The sequence below is a fragment of the Cucurbita pepo genome, chromosome LG12 (assembly GCF_002806865.2).
Source record: "Cucurbita pepo subsp. pepo cultivar mu-cu-16 chromosome LG12, ASM280686v2, whole genome shotgun sequence".
Classification (NCBI taxonomy): domain Eukaryota; kingdom Viridiplantae; phylum Streptophyta; class Magnoliopsida; order Cucurbitales; family Cucurbitaceae; genus Cucurbita; species Cucurbita pepo.
The window spans coordinates 8,645,343-8,672,598 of record NC_036649.1 but is presented as its reverse complement, the minus strand read 5'-3'; the positions used below and the strand labels follow the sequence as shown (position 1 = coordinate 8,672,598).

The following is a 27,256-nucleotide window of genomic DNA, read 5'->3' as shown; positions in this document are numbered from 1 at the left end:
TTGTTCGCTTTGATGAATTACATACTGATGTCAGCTTCACGGTTTTCAAACGCGTTTACTATGAGCATATTTCTACACTCTTATAAGGAATGTTTTGTTTCTCTCTCCGACCGACGTGGGATATCATATTACTAGTTGTGTTAACATGAACAACTCAGTAATTAATATGTATCTTTTTCGTTAAGGTCGAATGTTCATATTTTTGTACTCCACATTTGTCGTATTAGAAAAAGAGACGTTGCTATTTAAATAATGGAGTTTGTATGATTTAAAATAGAGCTAAGTTCAGGAGAATGTTACGTGGCACATATAGTAAGCAGAAGAGCCTACTGACTAAAATAAAGTATTTATTTAAAGAAGTCGACAATATTTTAAATTTAAATAAATATAAATATTCAAAAATATATATGAGAACGTTACGATCATATCCAAATATTTAATGACACGTACAGTTCTAAATATTAGAATGATTATAATTAAGAATATTTGATCGTAATTAAGGGAATGTTTGAGAGTAATTTTAAAATGATTAAATTGATTTTAAAAACAAAAAAAAAATTTAGGAAATTAGGAAATAATAATAAAAAGGACAAAAATTAAATGGGCCGGCCCAAAAATGGCGCGGGTTTCCAAATCTCATTCGATAAGAATAGTCTACCGATCATCGATATGCAGGTTTCGTTCCGGCTACTAGAAGTCCTCCGTTCGTGTTTCAAGTCCAGTACGATATTTTACTTCACTAGTGTAGCAATTCAATCGTCAGTTTCTGCAACTAGAAATGAATTTTGTTGAAATATCTTAGATGATTTTTTAGTTATGTCTGATTGCTTACTACCTTTTACTTGGAATTTTCTTGTTCGATTTTATTTCCATGTTTTTTTTCTTGAAATTTTCAGTTTCTGCAACTGGAGTTGAACAAGGAGATGCCGTTAGTGTGCATTATGATCCTATGATTGCTAAGCTTGTTTGGGGAGAAAATCGTGTTGTTTGAGGTAAATCTAGTCAGAATTAGTTTGCGTTGCGGAATTTACTGTTCAACATGATTTTCTTTTTGGACAAGAAACTAAAGTTTTCATTGAAAATAAGAATGATTTGGAATTTGAAGTAGTGAAGGTGGTAGACTTGGTTGCTTCAATGGCTAATATAGTTATTTTATAGCTGCTATTGATCAAGTTGCCTTGATGGCCAAATTTACTTGACCTTTTCATTTAGTTTATGGCAGTTATCTTAGGTGAGAGTCTAATGATTCAATATCACATTGCTTGTAGGTTTATGTTCAGGAGGTTTCTGACTTCGGCTTAGCCTTTTTAATTGACAGTCTGCTAAAATTGTGTAAACATTTTGTAGCTAATTTTCAACCCTTCAAAAATTCAAATTCATCCAGAATCATTGAGGCGATTTCTCTTACGTAAGGTTTTAGGTGTCCCAACCAACACCCAACCCCACCGCTAGCAGATATTGTCCTCTTTGGACTTTCTCTTTCAGGCTTCCCTTCAAGGTTTTTAAAACACGTCTACTAGGGAGAGGTTTCTACACCTTTATAAAGAATGTTTCGTTCCTTTCTTCAACCGATGTGGGATCTCACAATTCACCTCCTTGGCCAGCATTCTCGTTGGCACTTGTTCCTCTCTCTAATTGATGTGGGATCTCACATAAACTTTCTATTAAAACTTGCAAAATCATTATGCATTTGAACGTAGGGACGTGGAAACTCATTTTATTGAGCGCTATAAAGATGACCTCTTTGTCGATCCTTCTAATCTTTTGATGGCAGAAGAAGGATATGAAGCTGCTGGACTTGATGCCCGTCTAGCTGCTGCTTGTATCGTCAGTTTGGAACATTCTAAACTCACTGAAATTCTTCTGGTATTGCAAGCTCTTATCTATTTCTCTGACCTTAATTGTTTTAGAAAGCACTTCTTAAATTGAAAATTCTATATCTTATCAGGGAATGATTTATATTCAGTATAGAGTCCTCATTGTGCTAGGCGCACACTGGAGTTTGAGTGGGAGAATCAATATGATAGCAGTGTCTCCAAGCCGTTTGCACTTACAAAATCACCTACCAGCATGATGGGGCCTTTTTAATTGAGGTACTGTATTCCTTTTAGAGGCACACTCAATTAGCCATTCAATTGAAGTCTTGGTTTTTGATTTCTTATTTGAATAATATCCCCTGTATTTATCTTCTCCTTTACAAAGATCCATGGGAAGAATTTCACTTTCTTAGGAATTTTAGCCCTCCAAATCACCTTTGACCGATTAATATCAATAGGAACCCAGTGAATGCGTAACTGAGAAGTTAAGGAATTGACCGAAAATGGAACATCTTTGTTAAGGGTCCAAGGTTTGGAATCCTCTAAAGCTGACGACACATTGATTATGCCTAATCAAAATGTACTATAGAGGGTAAGATTGGTTGTCAATCCTTTCGACCTTGGTCGTATTCTATCAAAGCGGTTAATCTTACCTGCTTTCTAGCCTACAACAAATGTTTTTAAAACCTTTCTCTCAACCCCATTTTCTAAAATTCTTTTCTCAGAAACGGGGTAGAAGCTGAGAGGTAGGCAAGTTATGCCACCACCGTTCCAAATTCAAGTTGGCCGACTTGCTCTAGGGAACGAGCAAGTATTGCACAATCACTTTACACAATATGGACAGATTTTCCCCCCCTGACGATTTCATAACTTACACTGTCAAATGAAATTGTTGCTCCACGAAGGATTTAGACTCTCTTACTAGACTATCCTTTTGTAAGAACCTTTGGAAGTCCCCCATTCCTAGGAAATGTAAATTCTTTTTCGATCTCTTGTTTGTGCTCATGGAAGAATAGTCTGGTTTAATGCAACGAGGGGATGTGAAACCTTATTTGAAAGGAATTACACCTTTCTCGAGTCTTGTTTTGTATGTCCTAAATTGCAATGCTAGGAGACAAAATTGGTTTAGACACATACTTTCGATCAAAAGATCAGATTCGAATCTCCCAACCCCAAATATTAGACTCAAAAGACAAAAAGAAACCGAAAAGGTCCAATGCTAGAAGAACTGTTGTTACATCGACCTTAGAAAAAAACAATCTAACAATGCCCGATTTACCCCCTGGAGAGAGGAGGAGGTGACAAACAAAAAAAGCTTTGTTTGTTACCTAATCTAAGAAAGTTGTTCATAGTTTAGTTCTTATTGTAGCTATTGTTTCAAAGCAAAGTTTTAGAAACTGAAGCAGTAAAAGCTTATAAATGAAAATGAAACATGTTCATAAATAGGATTTTCCTTTTCGATTTTATGAGTTGAGACATTCATTTTTCTTTGGTACAATGTATTGTACGAAGGAAATTATGGTGAGAGGTCTAATTGATTCTTAGAGAGTTGCGTGAAGGGTCGGGAAAGCTTCTTATATCATCAATAGTGCATACCATACATCAATTATTTGACATATCATAGATAGTACAGTCTTATTGGATTCCACGCTATTCCTAATTTCTTATTTTATGACGAACAATGAATGAAAGTAGCATAGAAAAATTGTCGCTTTTTTAAGCTGACTAAAAAGCACACCAAATTTCTGTACCTCAACATACACTCCTTATTCAATTACTGAGAGTGAACTCCGTAACCTTTGAAGTCAGAAAAAGAGGTCAGTGCAGTGGTTGACACTTTCGCTCCTGAGCCTATACTGTCTCATTGCTTCTCGCCTTCCCCTATGTATTCTTATTCTTTAACTGATCTTGCTTGATCTTTGAACTGTAAACACTATCGATTCATTCTACTTAGCTACTGAACCTGATTCCTACTTAACTACACCTGAACCAGATTAAACTGATCCTTCTCCTTATTACCATCTGTTATTGTCTTATTCTTTCACTATGTTTACGGTCTCGTTGCTTTGCTCCTTGCCTTGATTCCTTCTTTCTCTCCGTAACCCATTATTGATTGATTCTTTCTCCTTCAACTGATTTAAGTGATTCAGCTATCGGTGTCTTCTCTGTTCTTTCCCTGAACTATAAGGAGGGAATATTCAAAAAGTTGATAAGAATGCATTCATATCTTTCTTTGCTAACTTAGATCGAGTTGTGTTAGTTTAAGCTAAGCTGTTCTGATCCTTTGTTTAATAAGCTCAACCGTTCTTACGTAAATTTGCCCAATTGAAATTGAGTTAAGTTAGTGTTGGTTGTTTTGCAATTCGTTCGACAATGCCAGTTATTCAAATTACAAGTCTATCCAATTGTGGATAGAGTTCGTTCGAGCTCGTTCAAAATTTTGTAAGAATTAAATTGATCTTAGAACATTGAATTTTATTTTGTAGAAAAAAATATATCATACCTACCCTAGCTAGATCTAAGTTGGATTGATCCAAGTTTTTGAAAGTAATGAATTTCATTTTCATCCATTACTTTGCAAATGCTTTCAACAATACTATGGATGACTTTTTGAACTGCTACTAGTGGTAGTGGGTGAGTTTGCTTTGTGTGCCTCTTTATATTTGCTTTTTTATTTTTATTATTTTTTTAATGAAAAAAATCAATTTATAAATGTCGAGGTCATGAATGAATAGTAGTGGATTTCTTTAATTATGAGTGATTTTTTCATTCTTCTTGTCCTCTATTATGTATGTTTAACGATATATAAATGAACTGAGTTTATATCTGAATGAGAGCACTATGAGAATATAAAAGTATGGGTAAGAAAGTTTACAAAATTGGTAGTTACCACTATATCACTTTTTGGTGACTTGGTGATAGGAACTTCGAAATTAAGTGATGTAACAATTTTTTTTTTTGGAAACAATGAGTAATGACAAAACATGTTAAAAACACTCACTTTGGACTTTACATTTCTTAAGTTCGTGAATTTATTAGACGACATCAAAATTTCAAAGACCTGGTAGTTGTTAATATTTTTTAGTTTTCTAAGACCGAACCAACATGATTGTAAATGTTTGTGCACTAAACTTATAATGTAACAAATTAAAAACATATACATTTCAATATATAGTTGACAAATTAGTTGTATGTAAATGTTAGAGTTTTAAATCATTCCGCTCCACGTAGTATTTATTTATTTTTTTAGAAAAACATATAATTTAAATTATTTGATATTTATATAATAAAGACTCAGAAACAATCCTTGGCTGTAATTGCATTACGATAGGGCAATACGACAAGACGAAAAAAAAAAAACCTAATAAAAAGAGAATAAAACCAATAGGGTCATTTCAGGAATTTCACGAAAGAAACCAAAATTTGTACGGAACATCCAAGGAGGAAGAAAACTAATAAATAAAATAAAAATAAAATACCGTTAAATCCGTTGAAGGCAAAGCGTGGCGTATCAGAGGGCCCGATTCTTCGATGTTTTTTGATTTGGCATTCAAAATCCCGAAAAGAAAATTCTCCCCCGAAAATTCATTCATTTTGCATAATTTTTTTTTTAATAATAATAATAAAAAAAAAATCTCCATTTAATCGATTTTGTTATTCTCCATGTATCTTCCTTTTTTCCGATTCCCTCTCTGAATTTGCCAATTTTTTCCTCTATAAGTTGTTGTCCACAAAACCCACCCCTCTCTTTCGCTTTCTCCCACCAATTCAACGATACCCATCTCCTCTTTGTTCACTATTTCTTTTATTTGGGATATCCCCTTCCGATTTCGGTGAAGGTTTTTGGGTTCTTCATCCTGTTCTTGTTGTTTTTCTACGATTCTTGGCGATTCTGCATGTGGGTCGGTTTTCTCTGGGCTTCTTTGTCGCCCAAACTTGCAGAAACTGATCGAAGATAGTAAAATTTCACGGTTCTAAGCTGCTAGATTTGTGGGGTGGTTCGAACACTGGCTGCTTATCGAGTTTTTAATCTTCCAATACCATAATATTTTATTTGTCGTTTGAGTTCCTTGGTTATTGTTTTTTTTATATATATAAAAGAAACAAAAGATGTGTTGAGAGGTTTCTGGTTGTTTGTTTGTTTGTGTTTTTAGATTAGAATTATGGTTGTTTCGTTGAACTGGTAACGTATTGCTTGTCGTCTTCTTGTCATTTTCGTTAAGTTTTTTGAACCAATTTCTAGGTCTAGTTTTTATTGTCTTCCATGTGTTTGTAAAAATGTCCCTGTGTTTTTTTTGAATTCCTTTGTTTTCCTTTTTCCTCTTTACTTTCAATCTATCTGTCAAAGCTTTATTGGAACATGGATTTAACAAATGGGGGCAGGGCCGGCAAAGCTCCGATAGCGAATAATTCCGGTACCGAAGTAGCTGATATTGTTTCTGGTAAGTCTAGCAATCCCCAAGAGAATGATTTGGGATCAAAGTTGGGGATAGGAAGCAAAAGCAACAAGGATATGGTATTTCGTGCTGATAAGATTGATTTCAAGAGCTGGGATATTCAGCTGGATAGACACTTGAGCAGGGCATGGTCAAGGGACAGGGAAGTGCCTGCCAAAAAGGAAGAATGGGAGATTAACTTGTCTAAACTTGATATCAGATATGTTAAAGCTCATGGCACTTATGGTACTATTTACAGAGGAAACTATGATGGCAAAGATGCTGCAGGTAATTTGCACCTCGTTTTCGAGTATTTTTCGCAGTCTAGACAATCATCGTAATGATCGACCATGTGTTCTTGATTCGATATGGATCAGTTTTCAAATGATTAAGCCAGTCCATCTTTGTTTTGAGTAATTTGATAATGATGCCTTTTTCCTTATTGAAGCTGACATAGCTAATTAAGTTTAATGTGATCAAAAGATGTTGAATGTGGTTCCTATGTTGGTAGTCTTCCTATAAGAGAATTTCTCTGACAATTATAGAGTTGATAACGTTTTGGAAGTACTTTAGCTCCATGCATTAGATGATTACTGGACGACATAGTCGAGTTTTTGTTTGTATTTTCGCTTTTATGACGATGTTCTGAATATTGTAGTGAAAGTGCTTGATTGGGGGGAGGACGGTGTTTCCTCCGTTGCTGAAATTGCTGCTCTTAGAGCATCTTTTCGCCAGGAAGTTGCTGTATGGCATAAGCTTGACCATCCCAATGTTGCCAAGGTCAAGTATCTTTTACATGTAGTGTATGGTATTACAGTATCTCAAACAGGTCAAACCATTCATTTTTACTGTGATTATTCTAATAGGGAAGGCTTTGATTCTTTACATTTGGTACTTCCACTGTTCTTCATGTTCATATTCTCCTGCTGAAATGTCTAACTATTTTGTTTTCCTGTTCGATGGGGCTCTTGTGTTCATATGTGAAGATCAAATGATAAGAACTTTATGATACAGTTTTATGGAGCTTCAATGGGGACCTCCAACCTTAAAATCCCTCCCAAAAGCCCATCACTTGACAGTAACCAATCTTTTCCTTCAAGGGCTTGCTGCGTTGTTGTTGAGTATCTTCCAGGTGGAACGCTAAAGGGCTTTTTAATCAAAAACAGGAAAAAGAAACTTGCATTTAAGGTTGTGATTCAACTTGCTTTGGATCTTTCTAGAGGGTAAGGAAACGTTAGATTCTACAAATCATTCCAATATGCTGAGTTTTGAGGCAGTTGATTATTTTGATCTTGCAGTTTGAGTTATCTACACTCCAAAAAGATTGTACACCGTGATATTAAGACGGAGAACGTGCTGTTTGATGCTCAGAAGACTCTCAAAATTGTTGATTTTGGCGTTGCTCGAGTCGAAGCGCAGAATCCACGGGATATGACTGGAGAAACTGGCACGCTCGGTTACATGGCTCCCGAGGTTCCTTCATTTTTTTCTCTAAGATCTTATGGCTGATGATAATTTGCTTTTCATTTCAATACAGTTCATTCAACAGATCCTTTTTCTACAGGTCCTTGATGGTAAGCCTTATAATCGAAAATGTGATGTCTACAGTTTTGGTATATGTTTGTGGGAAACATATTGCTGCGATATGCCTTACCCAGATCTCAGTTTTGCTGAAATTTCATCTGCAGTTGTACGCCAGGTATGTTTATTTCATTAACTACACAATTATTGACATTACAAATACGAAATGGTATGCTTTAACTTCGAGAACGTTCTTCTTAATCTACCGTCATTGTAAGAGTATTGTTTTCTTTTTTCGGGTGGGTGGAGACGATGTAGCTCAGCCAGGTCCGAATTGGCCANATTTTGCTCTCTGTCATTATTCCAGAGAATTCTAACTAGATTCTTCTTTTATTGAGCGATGTCTTTCCATTGGATTTTTTCTACTTAAAGACTATTACACACAAAACATCTTACCCTGAATCGGAGAAAGAAAGAGGCTTTCCTTGCAAGACCATACTAATTATTGCAATGAAAATATGGGGAAAGCCTCTTTCTTTCTCCGATGCAGGGTAAGATGTTTTGTGTGTAATAGTCTTTAAGTAGAAAAAATCCAATGGGCGTAGTGGCATTTCCTTTGGTAACTGCTGGTGCAGGGCGAGTAAGGAATAAGCTTATTTCGTCAAGCTAGAACCGTACACAAACCCCCACCTTATTACGTCCACAAACACACCATATAAACAAGCTGGATCCTCGTTAAATCAGGATATAAAACATCCCGGTTTAAAAAGGATTCAGTTCTGTTTTAAAGATTTTTTTAAGGGAGAAATGAACTTTTTGTGTGTAATATACACAGCTAATAACCCCTAAAACATCCAACCCTGAATCGGAGAAAGAAAGAGGCTTTCCTTGCATCGACTTCTATAATCGATTGTTTTTCGTCAAGTTTGTGAAGTAGTTTCATGAACTATTTAGGGAACATTGTCTTTCTAAGAACTTGCATTTGACAACTAATCATAGAAATTGTGAAATCCCTTATAAAGACGTGGAAATTTCTCCATAGCAGATGCGTTTTAAAAACTATGAGGCTGACGGCGATACGTAACAGGCCAACGCGGACAATATCTGCTAGCGGTGGGCTTGAATTGTTACAAGTGGTATTAGAGTCACACACTAAGAGGTGTGCCAGCTAAGATGTTGGGTCTCAAGGGTGGGGTGGAATGTGAGATCCCACATCGGTTGAAGAGGGGAACGAAACATTCCTTATAAGGGTGTGGAAACTTCTCCCTAGTCGACGCGTTTTAAAACCGTGTGGCCGACAACGATCCTCTTTGGAGCGCTACATGTCTCCTCACTTCCCCTCACCTGATTCACAAAGTATTTGTTCTTCCACTTTATCTTCAGCTTTTGGTTTTTTTGTTTGTTTTCGTAATTAGTGTAATCAGAAACCGGATGATTGCTTTCGCAATTTGTTTAATCTCAAATTCTAGTGGCCATCTATGTTGTTTTGAAAGGATAATTATAATAATTGTTATTATAAAGTTGGTTTGGCTTATCTGTTAGCCTCACTTAGGATTTCGCTTTTACTTAATTACAGATTCATCGTTCGTAATGCAGGTGGATGAAGCCTTTTTGTGCTGATATCTTACTTCTTTCATGCAATTAGCTCTACTTTGAAACGAATTAAATTCTGTTTTCAGTTTCGTGGATGTTGAATTTAGAAAGTTNATAAGGGTGTGGAAACTTCTCCCTAGTCGACGCGTTTTAAAACCGTGTGGCCGACAGTGATACGTAACAGGCCAAAGTGGACATCTGTTAACGGAGGGCTTAGGTTGTTACAAATGGTATCAAAGCCAGATGTCAAGATCTGTTAGCGGAGAGCTTGGGTTGTTACAAATGGTATTAAAGCCAGACACCAAGAGGTGTACTAGCTAGGATGTTGGGTCCCAAGGGTGGGGTAGAATGTGAGATCCCACCTCGGTTGAAGAGGGGAACGAAACATTTCTTATAAGGGTGTGGAAATCCTTATTGAGTAGACGCATTTTAAAACTATAAGGTTGACGGTGATACGTAATGGGCCAAAACGGACAATATCACCTAGGGGTAAGCTTAAGCTTTGAGAGAAATAGTTAGAGATATTAGTTTTTTTTTTTTTTTTTTTTTGTTTTTTTTTTTTTTTTTTTTTTTTTTTTTTTTTTTTTTTTTTTTACAACGATCCTCTTTGGAGCGCTACATGTCTCCTCACTTCCCCTCACCTGATTCACAAAGTATTTGTTCTTCCACTTTATCTTCAGCTTTTGGTTTTTTTGTTTGTTTTCGTAATTAGTGTAATCAGAAACCGGATGATTGCTTTCGCAATTTGTTTAATCTCAAATTCTAGTGGCCATCTATGTTGTTTTGAAAGGATAATTATAATAATTGTTATTATAAAGTTGGTTTGGCTTATCTGTTAGCCTCACTTAGGATTTCGCTTTTACTTAATTACAGATTCATCGTTCGTAATGCAGGTGGATGAAGCCTTTTTGTGCTGATATCTTACTTCTTTCATGCAATTAGCTCTACTTTGAAACGAATTAAATTCTGTTTTCAGTTTCGTGGATGTTGAATTTAGAAAGTTGCATTCCCCCATTGGCTTTTGAATTTATCAATTATCAGCCCACTTTTAGGTCTGTTTGAGAGTGCTAAAAAGTTCTTTTTCTTACCATAAAAGTTGTTAATGTTAGGAATCACAAACCTCTGCAATTGTATGATATTGTCCACTTTGAGCATTAGCTTTCATGACTTTGCTTTTGGTTTCCCCTGAGGCCTATAGAGCCCACGAACAACCTCCCCTTAATTGAGGCTCGACTCCTTCTTTGGAGCTCTCGAATAAAGTACCCCTTTTATTCGACCCTTGAGTCACTTTTAACTACACCTTCGAGGTTCACAATTTTTTTGTTCAATATTTGAGGATTCTATTGACATAGCTAAGTTAAGGGCGTGGCTCTGATACCATGTTAGAAATCACAGACCTCCACAGTAGTATGATTGTCCACTTTGAGCATTAGCTCTCGAAGGTTTGTTTTTTATTTCCCTAAAAGGCCTCGTACCAATGGAGATGTATTAAACCCATGATCAACTCCTTAATTAGCCAATGTGGGACTCTTCTCCCAACAATGATCAACCGTTAATAACTTTGATATTTGGTTCCATAGCTCTTTGGAATTTTATGCGTCATTATTGCTTTGATTCTTTTCAATTATTTCTTTGGTATTGTGAGGTGCAGGTACACATGGATTACCTTGAAGCAGGGGCAGATATTATTATCACGGCATCTTATCAAGTAATTCTCCAGTCTGAATTTCTAATGATGTTAATGTCATAAAAAAGTCAAACCAAGTGTCATTTTATCTCCACAGGCCACCATCCAGGGATTTGAGTCCAAAGGACTTTCAACAGATGAAAGTGAATCATTGTTAAGAAAGAGTGTGGAGATCGCCTGTTCAGCACGGGATAATTATATTGATNAAAAAAAAAAAAAAAAAAAAAAAAAAAAAAAAAAACGAAGTCTAATAATATAGTATTTTTTTTTAACATAAACATATTCATAAATTTAAATATATTATATCAAATACATTTTTGAATATTAAATAATGGAAGCCAGATGTATATAAATGAAAATTTTATATTAAATATCCAAATTGAAAATAGCTACTAATTTTTTAAAATTATATTTGTATATTGAAATTGGCAACTAATTTATTTTTATATTTAATCCGTCAATTTTATTACATAAACATAAAATGTAACAAAAAAATAATTGTAAAAAAAAAAAAAACAATAAATTGTCTAATTATGAGAGGTAATAAATATTTTTTTATATGTTATCCGATAATTTTGTGGAAAAAAAACTTTGTAATTTCTCGATTAATTTTCATATAAAATTAAATAAAGAAGGGATATTTTCATAAATTCATTAGTTTAGTAAAATAAATTTAAAAATAATAAAAAGAAAAATTATAAATTGATTAATAATAATAATATAAAAGGCTGAATGAAAAATTAGGAGGAACAGTATAAATGCCCTTCGAACTCCCTCTTCTTGAATCTTGATTGGCTCAAGAAAAGCTTAGACGGCTGATAAACACATTCATTATCGAAATTTCCCATTCCTGAATCATTGAATCTTTGAGTAGTTGGATGTCTACAATGGCGGAAACTACTTCCGACAAATTGTCATCGGCGTTCATGGCAGAGTTTCTGAGAAATGCCGGTGGCACCGCCATTATTGATGGTGGTTTGGCCACGGAGCTGGAACGGCAAGGCGCCGACCTCAACGATCCTCTTTGGAGCGCTACATGTCTCCTCACTTCCCCTCACCTGATTCACAAAGTATTTGTTCTTCCACTTTATCTTCAGCTTTTGGTTTTTTTGTTTGTTTTCGTAATTAGTGTAATCAGAAACCGGATGATTGCTTTCGCAATTTGTTTAATCTCAAATTCTAGTGGCCATCTATGTTGTTTTGAAAGGATAATTATAATAATTGTTATTATAAAGTTGGTTTGGCTTATCTGTTAGCCTCACTTAGGATTTCGCTTTTACTTAATTACAGATTCATCGTTCGTAATGCAGGTGGATGAAGCCTTTTTGTGCTGATATCTTACTTCTTTCATGCAATTAGCTCTACTTTGAAACGAATTAAATTCTGTTTTCAGTTTCGTGGATGTTGAATTTAGAAAGTTGCATTCCCCCATTGGCTTTTGAATTTATCAATTATCAGCCCACTTTTAGGTCTGTTTGAGAGTGCTAAAAAGTTCTTTTTCTTACCATAAAAGTTGTTAATGTTAGGAATCACAAACCTCTGCAATTGTATGATATTGTCCACTTTGAGCATTAGCTTTCATGACTTTGCTTTTGGTTTCCCCTGAGGCCTATAGAGCCCACGAACAACCTCCCCTTAATTGAGGCTCGACTCCTTCTTTGGAGCTCTCGAATAAAGTACCCCTTTTATTCGACCCTTGAGTCACTTTTAACTACACCTTCGAGGTTCACAATTTTTTTGTTCAATATTTGAGGATTCTATTGACATAGCTAAGTTAAGGGCGTGGCTCTGATACCATGTTAGAAATCACAGACCTCCACAGTAGTATGATTGTCCACTTTGAGCATTAGCTCTCGAAGGTTTGTTTTTTATTTCCCTAAAAGGCCTCGTACCAATGGAGATGTATTAAACCCATGATCAACTCCTTAATTAGCCAATGTGGGACTCTTCTCCCAACAATGATCAACCGTTAATAACTTTGATATTTGGTTCCATAGCTCTTTGGAATTTTATGCGTCATTATTGCTTTGATTCTTTTCAATTATTTCTTTGGTATTGTGAGGTGCAGGTACACATGGATTACCTTGAAGCAGGGGCAGATATTATTATCACGGCATCTTATCAAGTAATTCTCCAGTCTGAATTTCTAATGATGTTAATGTCATAAAAAAGTCAAACCAAGTGTCATTTTATCTCCACAGGCCACCATCCAGGGATTTGAGTCCAAAGGACTTTCAACAGATGAAAGTGAATCATTGTTAAGAAAGAGTGTGGAGATCGCCTGTTCAGCACGGGATAATTATATTGATAGGTGTAATACAAGCATTCCTGATGAGACTCCAGATGGTAAAATTTTCAAAAAACGTCAGATACTTGTAGCAGCTTCAGTGGGGAGCTATGGAGCATATTTGGCTGATGGGTCTGAGTACAGGTGAGTCGATACTACTTCCAGGGGGCTTTTACATCCATATATGAACTTTGATTTGGATGTTCCAACAGTAAATGCAACCTTTTATTTATCAATTTTCTTTACCAACTATTACCAATGCAGAAATTTCTGTCCAGTTTCAACTCTGAAGTGATTCGATGTTCTTTTTGTTTCTGTGCCTTCTTAGTGGTAATTATGGTGACAGTATTACACTTGAGGCTCTGAAAGAATTCCATAGGAGAAGGGTAAAAGTGCTTGCAGAGTCAGGGCCTGACCTGATTGCATTTGAAACCATTCCCAATAAACTTGAAGCTAAGGTATTTGATCCTAATGCAATGAAATTAACGTGCATATCATTTTTTGGTCTTATAGTTGCCATATCTGTGACCAGCTCCTTTAATTGAAATTTTATAGTACAACATGAAGTTTCCCTATGATTGCTTTTGGTTTTTTGGGCTCACTGGTTTCTGATAAAATGATCACCTTACCGGTGTTTCACCGTTGCATGCTGTATAAAGTGCTCATTGACAATTTTTTTGATCGTGTATGCTATGTGCACAGGCATATGCAGAACTCTTGGAGGAAGAAAATATAAGTGTTCCTGCATGGTTTGCTTTCAACTCGAAGGATGGTATCCATGTAGTTAGTGGTGATTCTTACTCTGAATGTGTGTCGATTGCAGAATCGTGCAGAAATATTGTGGCAGTGGGAATCAACTGTACACCGCCTAGGTTTATTCATGGTCTAATATCTTCCATTAAGAAGGTAAGATATCTCGTTTTTATTTTTATTTTTTTTTGTTGAAAAATCTCAATTAAAGAATGCACTTCTATCGAAGTACATTATATGAGTTTAATGTATATTTCTTTTGTCTGTCAACTTTTTTTTTTAGAGAGTTGAATGTTAGAGTCTTTTCAAGGTCAAATATCAAGGAATATATGTACCTTTTTTATTGCCTCTTCTATTAATGTGAGATCCCACGTCGGTTGAAGGGGGAACGAAACATTCTTTATAAGGGTGTGGAAACCTCTCCTAGCATACGCTTTTTAAAAATCTTGAGGGGAAGTCCGGAAGAAAAGCCTAAAGAGGACAATATCTGCTAGCTGTAGGCCTGGATGGTTACAAATGGTACTAGAGCCAGACACCAGGTGGTATGCCAGCGAGGACGCTGAATCCTGAAAGAGGGTGGACACTGGAAAGGAGGTAGACACTAGGCGGTGTACCAGCGAGGACGCTAAGCCCTGAAAAGAGGTGGACACCAAGCGGTGTGCCAGCAAGAACGTTGGCGCCCCGAAGAGGGGGATTAGGGAGTCCTACATCGATTGGAGTGGAGAACGAGTGCCAGTGAGGACGATGGGTCCTGAAAGGGGTGGATTGTGAGATCACACATCGTTTTAAAAACTTTGAGGGGAAGCTCAAAAGGGAAAACCTAAAGAGAACAATATCTGCTAGTTGTGGGCTTGGGCAGTTACAATTAATATCGCTATAAAATTAAAAGTCGAAAGAACAGAAAGAAAATTTTCATTTTGTTCTAATTATTTGTTTATTGCGTTAATGTCTTTTCTTCTCTCTTTCTGAGTTTTTTGAATGGATACATCCTTAATTCCTTACCTTACAAGATGGTTATGGAGAACTAATTGTTTCTAATGAATCACTCTTTCAGGTCTCTACAAAGCCTATTGTGATATATCCAAATAGCGGTGAAAGTTATGATGCTGATCTAAAGGAATGGGTGGTAAGTTCATTTTATAACCATCTTTGATTCACTTCTTTTCAGACATTTCTTTGGTTGAAATGAATATACTCCCAAATTTACAATTATCTCTGAAATGTATTATATATGTTGAAGTTCAATTGTGATAGTATTGCAGTTCGAAAGAGCTTTGATATTGCTAAGTTCATGAAATAAGACGAACGAGCTGTTTCACTTAGCCCTTAACTATGATATTTCTCAACGAACACACTTCTTTTGGTCTATTAAAATGTAAGCTTTTTGGTACGTGATGCAGCAAAATACTGGGGTCTCTGATGATGATTTTGTATCATATGTAAACAAATGGTGTGAGATCGGGGCGTCGTTGGTCGGAGGTTGCTGCCGAACCACTCCAGATACAATCAGAGCTATTTACAGGACCCTTTCAAAGAGATAAGAAAACCATTCTCTGAAGTAACATCTCAAGGTAAGCTGATTCTCTGAGGATGTGTCTTGGACTCGTAATGGCTTCGCTGATGAATGCAAGGATTGTATTTTCTGGAAGCACATTACTTACTACCGTTCTTAATTTTGACTCTTTTAACTTGTATTAATTTTTACCATACATCAACTTGCACCTCAAATTTAAATAATATTACGATCTTACTCCTCTTAAGCAATCATCTTCAACCATTAACATCCTGATTAGCCCCAAGAGAATTTCATACGCAAATTCTTGGTGATAAATAGCTTCTTTCACCATCATATACACAACTGTTTGTTACTGAAGCTCTTTTATATATGACCATGAAAACGTTAAACTTGATACAACTGAACAACCAGTAAAAATGGTACACAATCAATCAGCTATACCCCTGCTTCATATGTACCATAAAAGCGACTATGGGGGTTAAACCCGAACGACATGAGGATTGTTGATATTTTGCAGTGCGTCGGGCTGGGTTCCTGTCAGCTGCCTTTCCTGGGTAAATGCTATAGTCCACTGCAAATGTAATCTTGTAACAGAGCTTTGACATGCAATGCATTGTTAACAATTTAGTTGCAATGGAAGGTTAAGTATCAAAACCAGAGTAGATTCCACTCTCCCTCAACGTTCTCTTTTCTTCCTCGACATAATTTTTCCCCCTGCTTGCTTGACCAAGCTCTCTTTTCCTCTTTTCTTTCTGGGAGAAGGAAATGTTCTTCTTCTCCTTCTGAGTTAGCGCGGTTAGCAGCTGCTCTCCATTTTCTAGTGCAGCTCTTGTTTTCTGTCTCTCTTCGTATGATTCTTCAGTCTCTCTGTTTTCCCGAGTCTCCCTGCCAGTAGACCATGACCAATCTTGCTTCTCATTCTCTTTTGGTGGTGGTACTTTCAAGACTGATGGACCACCTTTGTAGCCGTGGCGTTTCAATGTATCGAAGTCCACAGCAATGCTCTTCCGCTTCCCAGATTTTACTGCAAACATGAAGCAACACATACACAACCACTGAGAAATGATGAAGCTAATGACTTATAGAGAGAGAGATGTTGCAAATATTACAGAGCATATTTTCCCAATTTATTAGAACTGAACTACATAATCCATGAGTCGTTTTCTTTCGCTCACGTCCAAATCTTCCACCTCCACCACTCATAGGACTTAAAGATAGAGAATTTTACCAGCATTACAGGAAAGTCAAAATGTCAGAGGTTAATTTATGATCCCAACTCCTCCTTTTTCACCCTAACATTTGAAGTTTCTTCGAATATGTACAGATAAATCAAGATAACTCTTGATTAACCAAACTATGTTATGCATTTGCATCTTCGTTTAAGTGAGCTAGTTTAACCTTAGTAATTCAACCTAAATGAACTCAGGATAACATAACATACTCATAACTGTAAGGCATAAACCAATTATGTTCATCATATATATATATATCAAGCCCAACAACTGAAAGCAACATACTCGGAACAAATTATGCACTTCAAACAAAATGTAGCATGTATGGGAGAATATCTAGCAGTGAGAATTTTTCATTTCTTTCTGACACAATACGGCTTACTTTATTCACTAAAAATGCAAAACAGAGAGAGAAACAATCAAACGAATTCCATGAAGCATTAGGTTAAAATTTCATATTCAGGAGTACTAGAAATATTCCCAGCAAAGCAATTATAACCTTCAGTGCCCTTTTCTTTAGAGGACCGGCCAGCTTTAACTCGAAAGATCGCTTTTGCATCGCCACTATCTTCATCAGCGTCTGAATCCGACTGTGATAAAGACGACTCTTTAGATGACGAATTGTCCTCTTCATCGCTCCATGGCATTGCTCTTTTCATGTCAAAGCAAGACGAATCTGAAGCAAATCATCCAACAAAGATCTTCGGGGTTCAAATCAATCAACCATAATCGAAATACTGAAAAAGACCCCCCCTCCCCTCCCGAGGGGAGGGGAGGGGAGACCCACCCACAATCACAATAAGAAAAATAATTTAAGAGCTACATTTCAAGTCAACTTCATATCAGACAGTACACAAAACTCACTGACTTGCTTCCTCAAACAAATCGAAACTTGCCGAAACGCATAAACCGCGAAAGAGAAAATGTTTCGTCCAATTCGAAATTCGTATTAACTACAAGATTCATTCTAGAATCAAAGATTAGAAGGAAGAGATAGTCATACCGTGTAGAAATCAGGAGGGCCAAGGCAGGCGATTGAGCTTTGATTGGAAGCTAGGGCTTGTGAAAGCCTGNACCGCGAAAGAGAAAATGTTTCGTCCAATTCGAAATTCGTATTAACTACAAGATTCATTCTAGAATCAAAGATTAGAAGGAAGAGATAGTCATACCGTGTAGAAATCAGGAGGGCCAAGGCAGGCGATTGAGCTTTGATTGGAAGCTAGGGCTTGTGAAAGCCTGGAAAAGGAAAATGAATCCCTTCTTTTCCCCGATAGGTTCAGTGGGTTAGGGTTTTTGATGAAGATTAATCCAATTGAGTTAATGTTGATTAAGATAATTAATTAAGTAAAAAATCATCCTAGTTTAATAATTAAGATATTAGTTTAAATTTTGAGAGTAGCATATAATCATGTATAAGCATAAGTGAAATGATTGGGCTCCTTTTCATATTGGGCCTGATCCAACTAGCCTTTGACATAGCCCATTTGGCCCACAACAACTTTATAGCCCATTTGGCCCACAACAAATTTAGGTTTCTCATAAATTTGTGGAATTGTTGGAACAAATAGGGCCACATAATATGTAGATACATACACATATATATATACACAATTTTTTTAATCCAAATCGTTTTTATTAAATAATGAATCTAACTCAACTCGACCATAAAATATTGAAATTGGGTGAGCTAAAATTATTAAATTGTTTATTTAGAATCTAATTTAACCCACCGCCAGCAGATATTGTCTTGTTTTAACTTTGTATTTTGTGCTTTAAAGTTCTGGAGACATGTTGTTAGAGAGAAGTTTTCACATCTTTGTAAAGTGTGTTTCTCTCTCTAATTGATGTGAGATCTTACAATCTATCTTTTTCGAAGTCTAACGTCTGATCCACCACCGATGGTTGGTGTTGTACCGGCATAAAATAGTATAAAAACAAAGGAAGGTGAATTTAAATAGATAAATTAATGAGCTTAAAATATGATGAAGAAGGAATGGTTTTGGACAATAAATGAAGAAGAATAAGGACAACACCTGTTTTGATTTGATAGGGGACATGTGTGGTGATGCACCTTTTATGNTAAAATATGATGAAGAAGGAATGGTTTTGGACAATAAATGAAAAAGAATAAGGACAACACCTGTTTTGATTTGATAGGGGACGTGTGTGGTGATGCACCTTTTATGACATTCAATTGCCATCCATACACGCACTTTTTTTTCTTTTTCTTTTTCTTTTTTTCTTTTTTCGTCTCAATTTTGATTATTAATTAATTATTCACAAGGATGATTTTGATATTATTTAAGGTTTGGGGATGATTATGATATTGTTTAGGGTATGGAGTTTGGGGTTTAAACCCTTTAACCCTAAACTGATGATTATGATTATGATATTATTTAGGATTTAGAAGGGGGGAATTTGGGGTTTGGAAAGGATTATGATATTGTTTAGGGTTAGGGTTTGGAGTTTGAGGTAAAAACCCTAAACCTTAGACGGATGATTATGATATTATTTAGGGTTCAGGGTCTGGAGTTTGGGGTTTAAACCCTAAACCCTAAACTAATGATTATGATTATGATATTATTTAGGGTTTAGAATTTGGTGTTTGGAAATGATTATGATATTGTTTAGGGTTTAGGGTTTAGGATTTGGAGATAATTATGATATTGTTTAGGGTTTAGGGTTTGGAGTTTGGGGTTTAAACCCTAAACTGATGATTATGATATTATTCAGGGTTTAGGGTTTGGGGTTTAAACTCTAGACCCTAAACCCTAAATAACCCCAAACCCTAAACTAATGATTATGATATTATTTAGGGTTTAGAATTTGGTGTTCGGAAATGATTATGATATTGTTTAGGGTTTAGGGTTTAGGGTTTGGAGATGATTATGATATTGTTTAGGGTTTAGGGTTTGGAGTTTGGGGTTTAAACCCTAAACCCTAAACCCTAAACTGATGATTATGATATTATTCAGGGTTTAGGGTTTGGGGTTTAAACCCTAGACCCTAAACCCTAAATAACCCCAAACCCTAAACTGATGATCGTGATATTATTTACATTGATATAATATTGTCGAATTTGAGCCGCTTTTATTTTAATTATCNAATCGTTTAAACAAAAACTCACAAAGCAAAACTCCCCAAAAAAAAAAAACCTAAAAAATTGATTAAATTCAATTGAGAAAATAATTGAGTTTTGTCTCGCAATCACATCATGCTTAATGGATTTGATACGTGAGTATGTTACTTAACATCGAGTGTTATTTAACAACTTAAATTTAATGTATAAAATTAGAGGAGATATTTGTGGGGGATGAAATAATAAATAAAGTAGAGTTGTGTGTACTTTTTATTTTTGTACAATTCTTTTTAAATAATTTTAATAAATAATAATTAAATAAATATATATATATATATATATGTATATGACATATTGATTTGGACATTTGCCTTCCAAAATGATTCATTCCAATTCACCTATTTGTGTTCGTGAAAGTTATGAGTACAAAATAAAAAAATAAAAAATAAAAAATAAAGTATTATAGGATTCCGAAAGCTTCGAGAGGCTATTTTGCGGTTGACCGACCATAAGGGATTTATTGCACAAGACCCTTGTAGAAAAAAAGCTTGACCCCGACTTCATCATGTTCGTTTATTTGATGAGAGAATGAATTTTTTCCTTTATTAAGTCGGTATAAGTTGGGTGCTATAACCATTTAGCCATGGATGCGAAGAGACTCGAGTGAAAGGAATACCTCCTTCTATTAGCAAAAAAATGGACGAAGGTCTGATTCAGCAAACAAAAGGGTAGGTCAGCTTTCCTACCTAACCAAAGGGCTACTGTGGTACCAAAGACATATTCAAATATTTTTTTCTCTCTTGTGAATGCACGATATGTTTGACTATCCTTATGAAGAATGATTCGTTCCCTTTCCAATCGACGTGGGATCTCATAATCCACCTCGTTCGAGGCCCATGTTTCCTTAAAGCTAACAAACTCCGTTCTAGTTTGACTATCCTTATAAAGAATGATTTGTTACCTTCCCAATCGATGTGGGATCTCACAATCCACCTCCTTCGGGTCCCAGCATCCTCGTTGGCACACCGGACGGTGTCTGACTCTAATACCATTTGTAACAGCTCAAGCCCACCATTACTAAATATTGTATTATTTGGGCTTTCCCTTTTGGGCTTCCCCTCAATGTTTTAAAACACGTCTACTAAGTAGAGGTTGTCACATCCTTATAAAGAATGCTTTGTTTCCCTCTCCAACCGATGTAGGATCTCACAGTAACCATACCCACGAAATTTTTAACCCTAATATCAACGTGTTTAGTTAGGTACTTAATTAGCCAAAATGAAAGGTAAAGTGAACTCATAATCTCTGTTAAGGTAATGGAGAGCCACACAAAGTCTTTGACAGCCCATACTTTGGGAGAGAATGGCCTATAAAATGATAGTGGAACCTTCAAAAAGAGTATATAAAAATGAGTTTGTTGGGTGATTCCCCCACTTAGGGGATAAACAATCAAATTAGGGTTTTTAATTTTGAAGGCCCAATTTGTTGCTGCCAACCCCATTTCTTTAATCATTTCCATTTGTTTAATGTTAATTACACTACTAAAAAGGCAATTAAGGCTACTAATTGATTACCAAACAGCCTTCAAATATGAGGGCTAGGGTTAAGGTTAGGGACCAAGACACACTCTCCCACATGTAGCATGTGTGTTCTTGGATTAGTCAATTAAAATTAAGCTTTTAATGGACCTCATTTTGCAAACCCTAATGAAATTGGGTGTTTTTTAATGTGAATAATCCTTGAAGTAAGTATTTTGTGGTGGAGAGTGAAAAAGGGTGTTCATGGTGTTTAGGGTAGGGAACCCTAATTAGTGCCCTAAACAAGATCCTACATGTATGTTTACTCGGACCATATTTCACTTTTACCCATATGGGTTTTTGTTTAAAGATTGTACCGCCTTTTGTGCGGGTAGGAACTTACTCGACAAGGAATTTCACTACCTTAGGACAATTATAGTTACAATCACTGTTCACTGGAGCTTCAATCGCCATCTCCCTTGTTTATCAAGTCACTAACTTGTTTATAGTCAATGTTGACCCTTAAATTAGGACTCAATGCACTTGTCTAATTGGACACAGGTCTTGGATTTGAGTCAACATGCACGAGAGTGAATTGTATCTTTCAAGACATAATATTATGTTCCATCACAGAAATGCTAAAACTATTTATGATTCGAGGCTTATAAGAAAGTAGGGGTGAATTCATCCATTTATAACGTTTTTTCATAAAAAATTTCTAGCTTTGACCCTGATCGAACATCAGTATCAGCTAGGTTATAAGATATCAATATGAATTTTTCGTCAATTCATGTAAAAGCTCGTATTCCTTTTTGTTTTGTATTATCGTTTAAATTTTGATCTTAAATCTCGACATTTATTATACTCGTACTAAAGATAAAAAAGTTTGGATTTTTATGGATATTTATTTGAAAAGATTGAAACTTTGGGGAATAGGATTGAGTTTAAAACAAGAGGAAGGCCAGATGTTCAAAAGGAAGCAAACGCAGCAAACGCTTTTTCTTTGCCATTCTTTTTCAATTGCTCTTTTCCACAACTCCGTTGGTTTTGTTGAATGGTGGATTTACAATACTCAAGTCTTTTGGGGCAGAGAATGTGCATGCTTCTACACTAACCCCAGATGCTGACCGCGGGCAGCTTTTCAGAGAGAGAAAGAGAGAGGAGAGAGAAAGAGGCAAAATATGGGTTCATCGGGCAATGGCTGGCTCGGACGGGTACCCTATAGATCCACAGAACTTCCCCATCTCCCAAAATTGGGGTTCTCCTTAAATTTTGAGCACAAAAGCTTTTAAAGCGTTCAAATTCGAAACCCATAAGGGTTCTTCATTGCTTGTTCTTGCCTCACTTGGAATCTCAACCTACCCTTTGATCGCTGCCCCATTGGGTTCTCATTTCGTATCTCCTTCCTAAGCTCTTTTGACTCTGTTTTTCCCATTACTTGTTTGAGCATTGGTGAAATTAGAAGACCCAGTTGGGCGATTCCCTTTGTGGGCGGTTTTGGGTTATGTGTTCCTGTTTGGTAGCTGGGAAAATCATAATGCCAAGAAACAGAGATTTTCCTTGTTCACCCCTTTTCTTCTCTCTCTCTTGCTCCCTTGATAGAACAGAGGATTGCCCATTTGATTATATGCTTTCATTTCTTTTTACTTCATCATTATAGAACAAGGGCTTGTGTTTTTCCTCACTCAGAACTGAAATTTGTGGTGGGTTTCTACTTATTGCTGTGAATCTGGGGGTTATATGAACTTTGTACAACAATGAGAGATGAGAATTCGAAGAAAAACAAGGTTAGATAAACGTTTTGTTTGTTGCTTTTGTGTGTATCTCTGAAATTTTCTGATATGCTCCTGTTCTTACTGTTCTTAATGAAGTTTTCATGGCCTAAAACACTGGTTAAGAAGTGGTTCAATATGAAGAACAAGGCTGAGGATTTTGTTTCAGATGAAATAGCTTACAGAGGTGATTACTCCTTGTGTTTGGTATAATTTCTAAGGCGAGTTCTTTTTCGTTGTTGATGGATTTGAATGCGTGCGTTTGATGATGATGAACTGGGAAATAAAAGCATAGCTTTAGCATTCTTTTGTTGTTGGTGTGTCTTTTTCAGGTGGCGATCAAGAGTGGAGGAACAGGGAGACGTGCACTGTCAAGAAAAGCAAAACAGGTTGGTTCAATTTCAGACATCTCTCAATTGTTCTCTTTTGGACCACAACAGCCTTAAAAACTCCAAAAAATGGACAAATAATATGTCTTAATCGTTCCTCGTTATCTGCTCCCGAATTCGTTTACAGACCGATCCAACAAACGGTATCCAGATCGAACCCGGAGAGGCAAGATTGACCTCAATGCTACACAAGTTACTGACGTGCAAAATTACAGGTAGCCTCTCTTTTTTGTTGCTGTTTGTTGGATTTGTTCTTTGTTTGCTTATCTGTTTTGTGTGGACAGGGTTTTTGTTTCTACTTGGAATGTGGCTGGTAAGTCTCCTCCTAATTGTTTGAATCTCGAAGACTGGCTTCATACGTCGCCTCCAGCAGATATCTATGTTCTTGGGTATATATCGAATTCGATATGCAATCTCTTTGTGTTGCCATTTTATTCGAAAGTTTGGAGATAGTCGAGGAGAAGCTTAACGTTGTTAACTTTTGTAGGTTTCAAGAAATTGTTCCTTTGAATGCTGGTAATGTGTTGGGCACAGAAGACAATGGTCCAGCCAAGAAATGGTTGGCTTTGATTAGGAAGACTCTGAACAGTCTTCCTGGCACGAGTGGGAGTTGTCGCACGCCATCTCCTATCCCCGACCCAATTGTGGAATTAGAAGCTGATTTCGAAGGAGCAACGAGGCAGAAGGGTTCGTCGTTTTTCCATCGAAGATCGTTTCAATCACTGAGCCGCAGCATGAGAATGGACAATGACATGTCTGTGCCACAACCACGACTCGATCGACGGTTCAGTGTCTGTGATCGGGTTATGCTTGGACATCAACCGTGTGATCGTGATCCCAGTTACCGATGGGGATCCTCAGATGATGAGAATGGAGATTCGCCCATTGCCTCACATTATTCACCTTTCTCTTATAATGGTTTTCTTCCCATGGAGGATCGAGATATTAGGCATTCCGGTCATTCGAGGTACTGTTTAGTTGCTAGCAAACAAATGGTTGGCGTATTTTTGACCGTATGGGTGCAGAACGATCTCCGTGATGACATTCGAAACATGAAAGTATCTTGCGTCGGTCGAGGATTAATGGGTTATCTTGGAAATAAGGTAACAAATTTGCTTAGTTTATGCATCAAACTTGAGGAGCCATAATATAAACTGAATCCAAATTTCTTTATGGATATGCAGGGATCCATTTCAATTAGTATGTCTTTGCACCAAACAAGTTTCTGCTTCATCTGCACTCATCTGACCTCGGGTCAAAAGGAGGGTGACGAACTTCGGAGAAACTCCGACGTCATGGAGATTATCAGAAAAACACGGTTTCCTCGAGTCCACGGCATGGGAGACGAGAACTCTCCTCAGACAATTTTAGAGCACGAGTAAGAACTCTGATCATTGAACAAACGTTGCGTAAAACGTATGAACTTTGGTTGTTGGTTGAATGTTAATAACCTTATCTAAAACTTTGTCATTATGATTGTCCTGTGCCAGTCGAATTATTTGGCTCGGGGACTTGAATTATCGGATTGCATTGTCGTATCGATCGGCAAAGGCTCTCGTGGAGATGCAAAATTGGAAGGCGTTGTTAGAGAACGATCAGGCATGATGCTACAAATCTCCTTTAAGAGCAAGAACATCCTGTTCTTTCAGGTACGACTCGAGCCATGTTCTCACTTGATCTAAGATTGTAATATCCTGTTCTTTCAGTTACGACTCGAGCAAAGACGGGGCCATGTCTTTGAGAGATGGAATGAAGGAAAGATATACTTTCCTCCCACGTACAAGTACTCAAATAATTCAGACCGATATGCCGGAGATACGAGGCACCCGAAGGAGAAGAGAAGAACTCCTGCTTGGTATGAAATTGTGTTTACATTCAAAACGATACGACATGTACCCTCTCTGAAAATGTTGGTTTTAACCTCGATTATACATGAAGGTGCGATCGCATACTATGGTACGGAAGAGGCCTTCACCAACTGTCGTATGTACGTGGAGAATCAAGATTCTCAGATCATAGACCCGTGTACTGCATGTTCTTAGCCGAGGTCGAATCTATAAACCATAGCCGCATCAAGAAAAGTATGAGCTACTCGAGTTCCCGAATCGAAGTAGAAGAGCTGTTGCCTTGTATGTATGGACACCCTGAAATGAACTTCTGAGGGATATTCTTTCCACAGCCTGATTTACCAAGCCAACCAACAACGTATCATCTAATCTCATACTCTATAAGGTAATTAATTAGCCAAATCCTAAGTATATCTATATCTTTCAAGCTTACCTTATAATAATCATACTTCCATGGCCGTTACCAGGTCGGACTCCTTCAGCTTTCGACCATCGTACTCAATTTCCTCATAAATCCAACTAAAACTCACTCTCTCAAGGTATTCCCGTTATCTCCCATACTCAAAAAGCACGTCGTAATATGCACTCATTAGTGATCAAGTTTGATATCTATTGTAATAGCCCAAGTCCTCTGCTAGTAGATATTGTTCTCTTTAAGCTTTCCCTTTCGAGCTTCCTCTCAAGATTTTTAAAACGCGTCTGTTAGGGAGAGGTTTCCATACCCATATAAAGAAGGTTTCGTACTCCTCCCCAACCGATGTGCGATCTCATAATCCACCCCCTTCAGGGCTCAACGTCCTCACTGACACTCAATTCTCTTCTCCAATCGATGTGGAACCCCCTAATCCACCTCTCTTCAGGGCCCAGCATCCTTGTTGACACACTGCCTCGTGTCCACCCCCTTCAGGGCTCAGGCTCCTCGTTGGCACACTGCCTCGTGCCCACCCCCTTCGGGGCTCAGCCTCCTCATTGACACATCGTTTAGTGTCTGGCTCTAATACCATTTGTAATGGGTCCAAGTTCACCCCTAACAGACGCGTTTTAAAAACTTTGAGGGGAAACCAGAAAGGTAACTGTTACATCTATTCTGGGGTAAACGGTGTAGTAACTTTAATTTTCAAGCTACCCAATTCAAAATCTGATAGAACAAGAATTACAAAGCATTTACTCTGAAACCCACTGCAGCAAAAGTTGTATTGTTTGAAGAACAAGTTAAGGTTTAGATATATTGGTTGGCCTTATTCCCCCACTTTTGCAGGCTCTCTCTCTGTCTCTGTGCAGCAGAAATGGAGAAAGAAAAGGAATAAGTTGCTTCTTTTACACAGCAATGGCACCCCTCTGAGTATCTGCAACATCAACAACAAGGTCCATTATGAGCTCTCTCTCTCTCATTCTCTAAGCATGCCACCATCTTCTTCACCACTTTATGATATCAATGCTTCATTTTTTCCACTCATCACTGTGCAGGTGGTGCCTACACACTGCAAATCTGTTCATCACTAAGATTCAAACTCATATGTTCAACAAAATAAACAACAAATTCAATTGTTCATTGCTGGTGATGATTCTTTTGTATTATTTCTATAAATGGTTTAATAATATTTATATTTGTTCATACATTTTCTTTTATTTTCTATTGTTTATTTTATGCTTTATCTTTAATTCAATTTGACCAAACTTAAATTTGTCTCACTCAGAATGAAATTGGTTTGAATCCTATTTTGTCCTTTGAAAGATTCTTCAGTTTCCCTTTTTATTATTATTTTTTTTTTTTGGAGAAAATATATATTCTTAATTATAATTATATCAAACA

General features: G+C 36.7%; 3 protein-coding genes across 8 annotated transcripts; 2 read left to right on the top strand and 1 right to left on the bottom strand.

Annotated features, from left to right (window-relative positions):
- Window positions 1-664: 664 nt before the first annotated feature.
- Window positions 665-27,055, top strand: LOC111806411 (type I inositol polyphosphate 5-phosphatase 4-like). Of its 5 annotated transcripts, none has more exons than XM_023691714.1 (15): window positions 665-721; window positions 897-992; window positions 1,701-1,866; window positions 1,949-2,093; window positions 6,201-6,541; window positions 6,912-7,033; window positions 7,268-7,476; window positions 7,552-7,726; window positions 7,818-7,952; window positions 9,715-9,717; window positions 25,303-25,451; window positions 25,535-25,828; window positions 25,911-25,982; window positions 26,702-26,808; window positions 26,911-27,021. In XM_023691714.1, the coding sequence occupies exons 5-12, from the start codon at window positions 6,331-6,333 to the stop codon at window positions 25,755-25,757; spliced, it is 1,227 nt and encodes a 408-aa protein (XP_023547482.1). In that variant the 5' UTR covers window positions 665-721; window positions 897-992; window positions 1,701-1,866; window positions 1,949-2,093; window positions 6,201-6,330; the 3' UTR covers window positions 25,758-25,828; window positions 25,911-25,982; window positions 26,702-26,808; window positions 26,911-27,021. The 5 variants fall into 5 exon arrangements, with proteins under 5 accessions (XP_023547482.1, XP_023547480.1, XP_023547481.1 ...); XM_023691712.1 differs by having other exon boundaries at window positions 6,166-6,541; XM_023691713.1 differs by having other exon boundaries at window positions 1,949-3,702.
- Window positions 11,830-15,851, top strand: LOC111806412 (homocysteine S-methyltransferase 2-like). The gene is made up of 7 exons (XM_023691716.1): window positions 11,830-12,124; window positions 13,123-13,179; window positions 13,256-13,485; window positions 13,670-13,799; window positions 14,044-14,247; window positions 15,146-15,217; window positions 15,492-15,851. Exons 1-7 carry the CDS (start codon window positions 11,933-11,935, stop codon window positions 15,630-15,632), a joined length of 1,026 nt encoding a protein of 341 aa, XP_023547484.1. The 5' UTR covers window positions 11,830-11,932; the 3' UTR covers window positions 15,633-15,851.
- Window positions 15,943-17,904, bottom strand: LOC111806413 (UPF0690 protein C1orf52 homolog). Of its 2 annotated transcripts, XM_023691717.1 has the most exons (3): window positions 17,843-17,904; window positions 17,339-17,515; window positions 15,946-16,631 (listed from the first exon to the last, which is right to left on the bottom strand). In XM_023691717.1, the coding sequence occupies exons 2-3, from the start codon at window positions 17,496-17,498 to the stop codon at window positions 16,249-16,251; spliced, it is 543 nt and encodes a 180-aa protein (XP_023547485.1). In that variant the 5' UTR covers window positions 17,499-17,515; window positions 17,843-17,904; the 3' UTR covers window positions 15,946-16,248. The 2 variants fall into 2 exon arrangements, with proteins under 2 accessions (XP_023547486.1, XP_023547485.1); XM_023691718.1 differs by lacking the exon at window positions 17,843-17,904 and having other exon boundaries at window positions 15,943-16,631.
- Window positions 27,056-27,256: the final 201 nt, after the last annotated feature.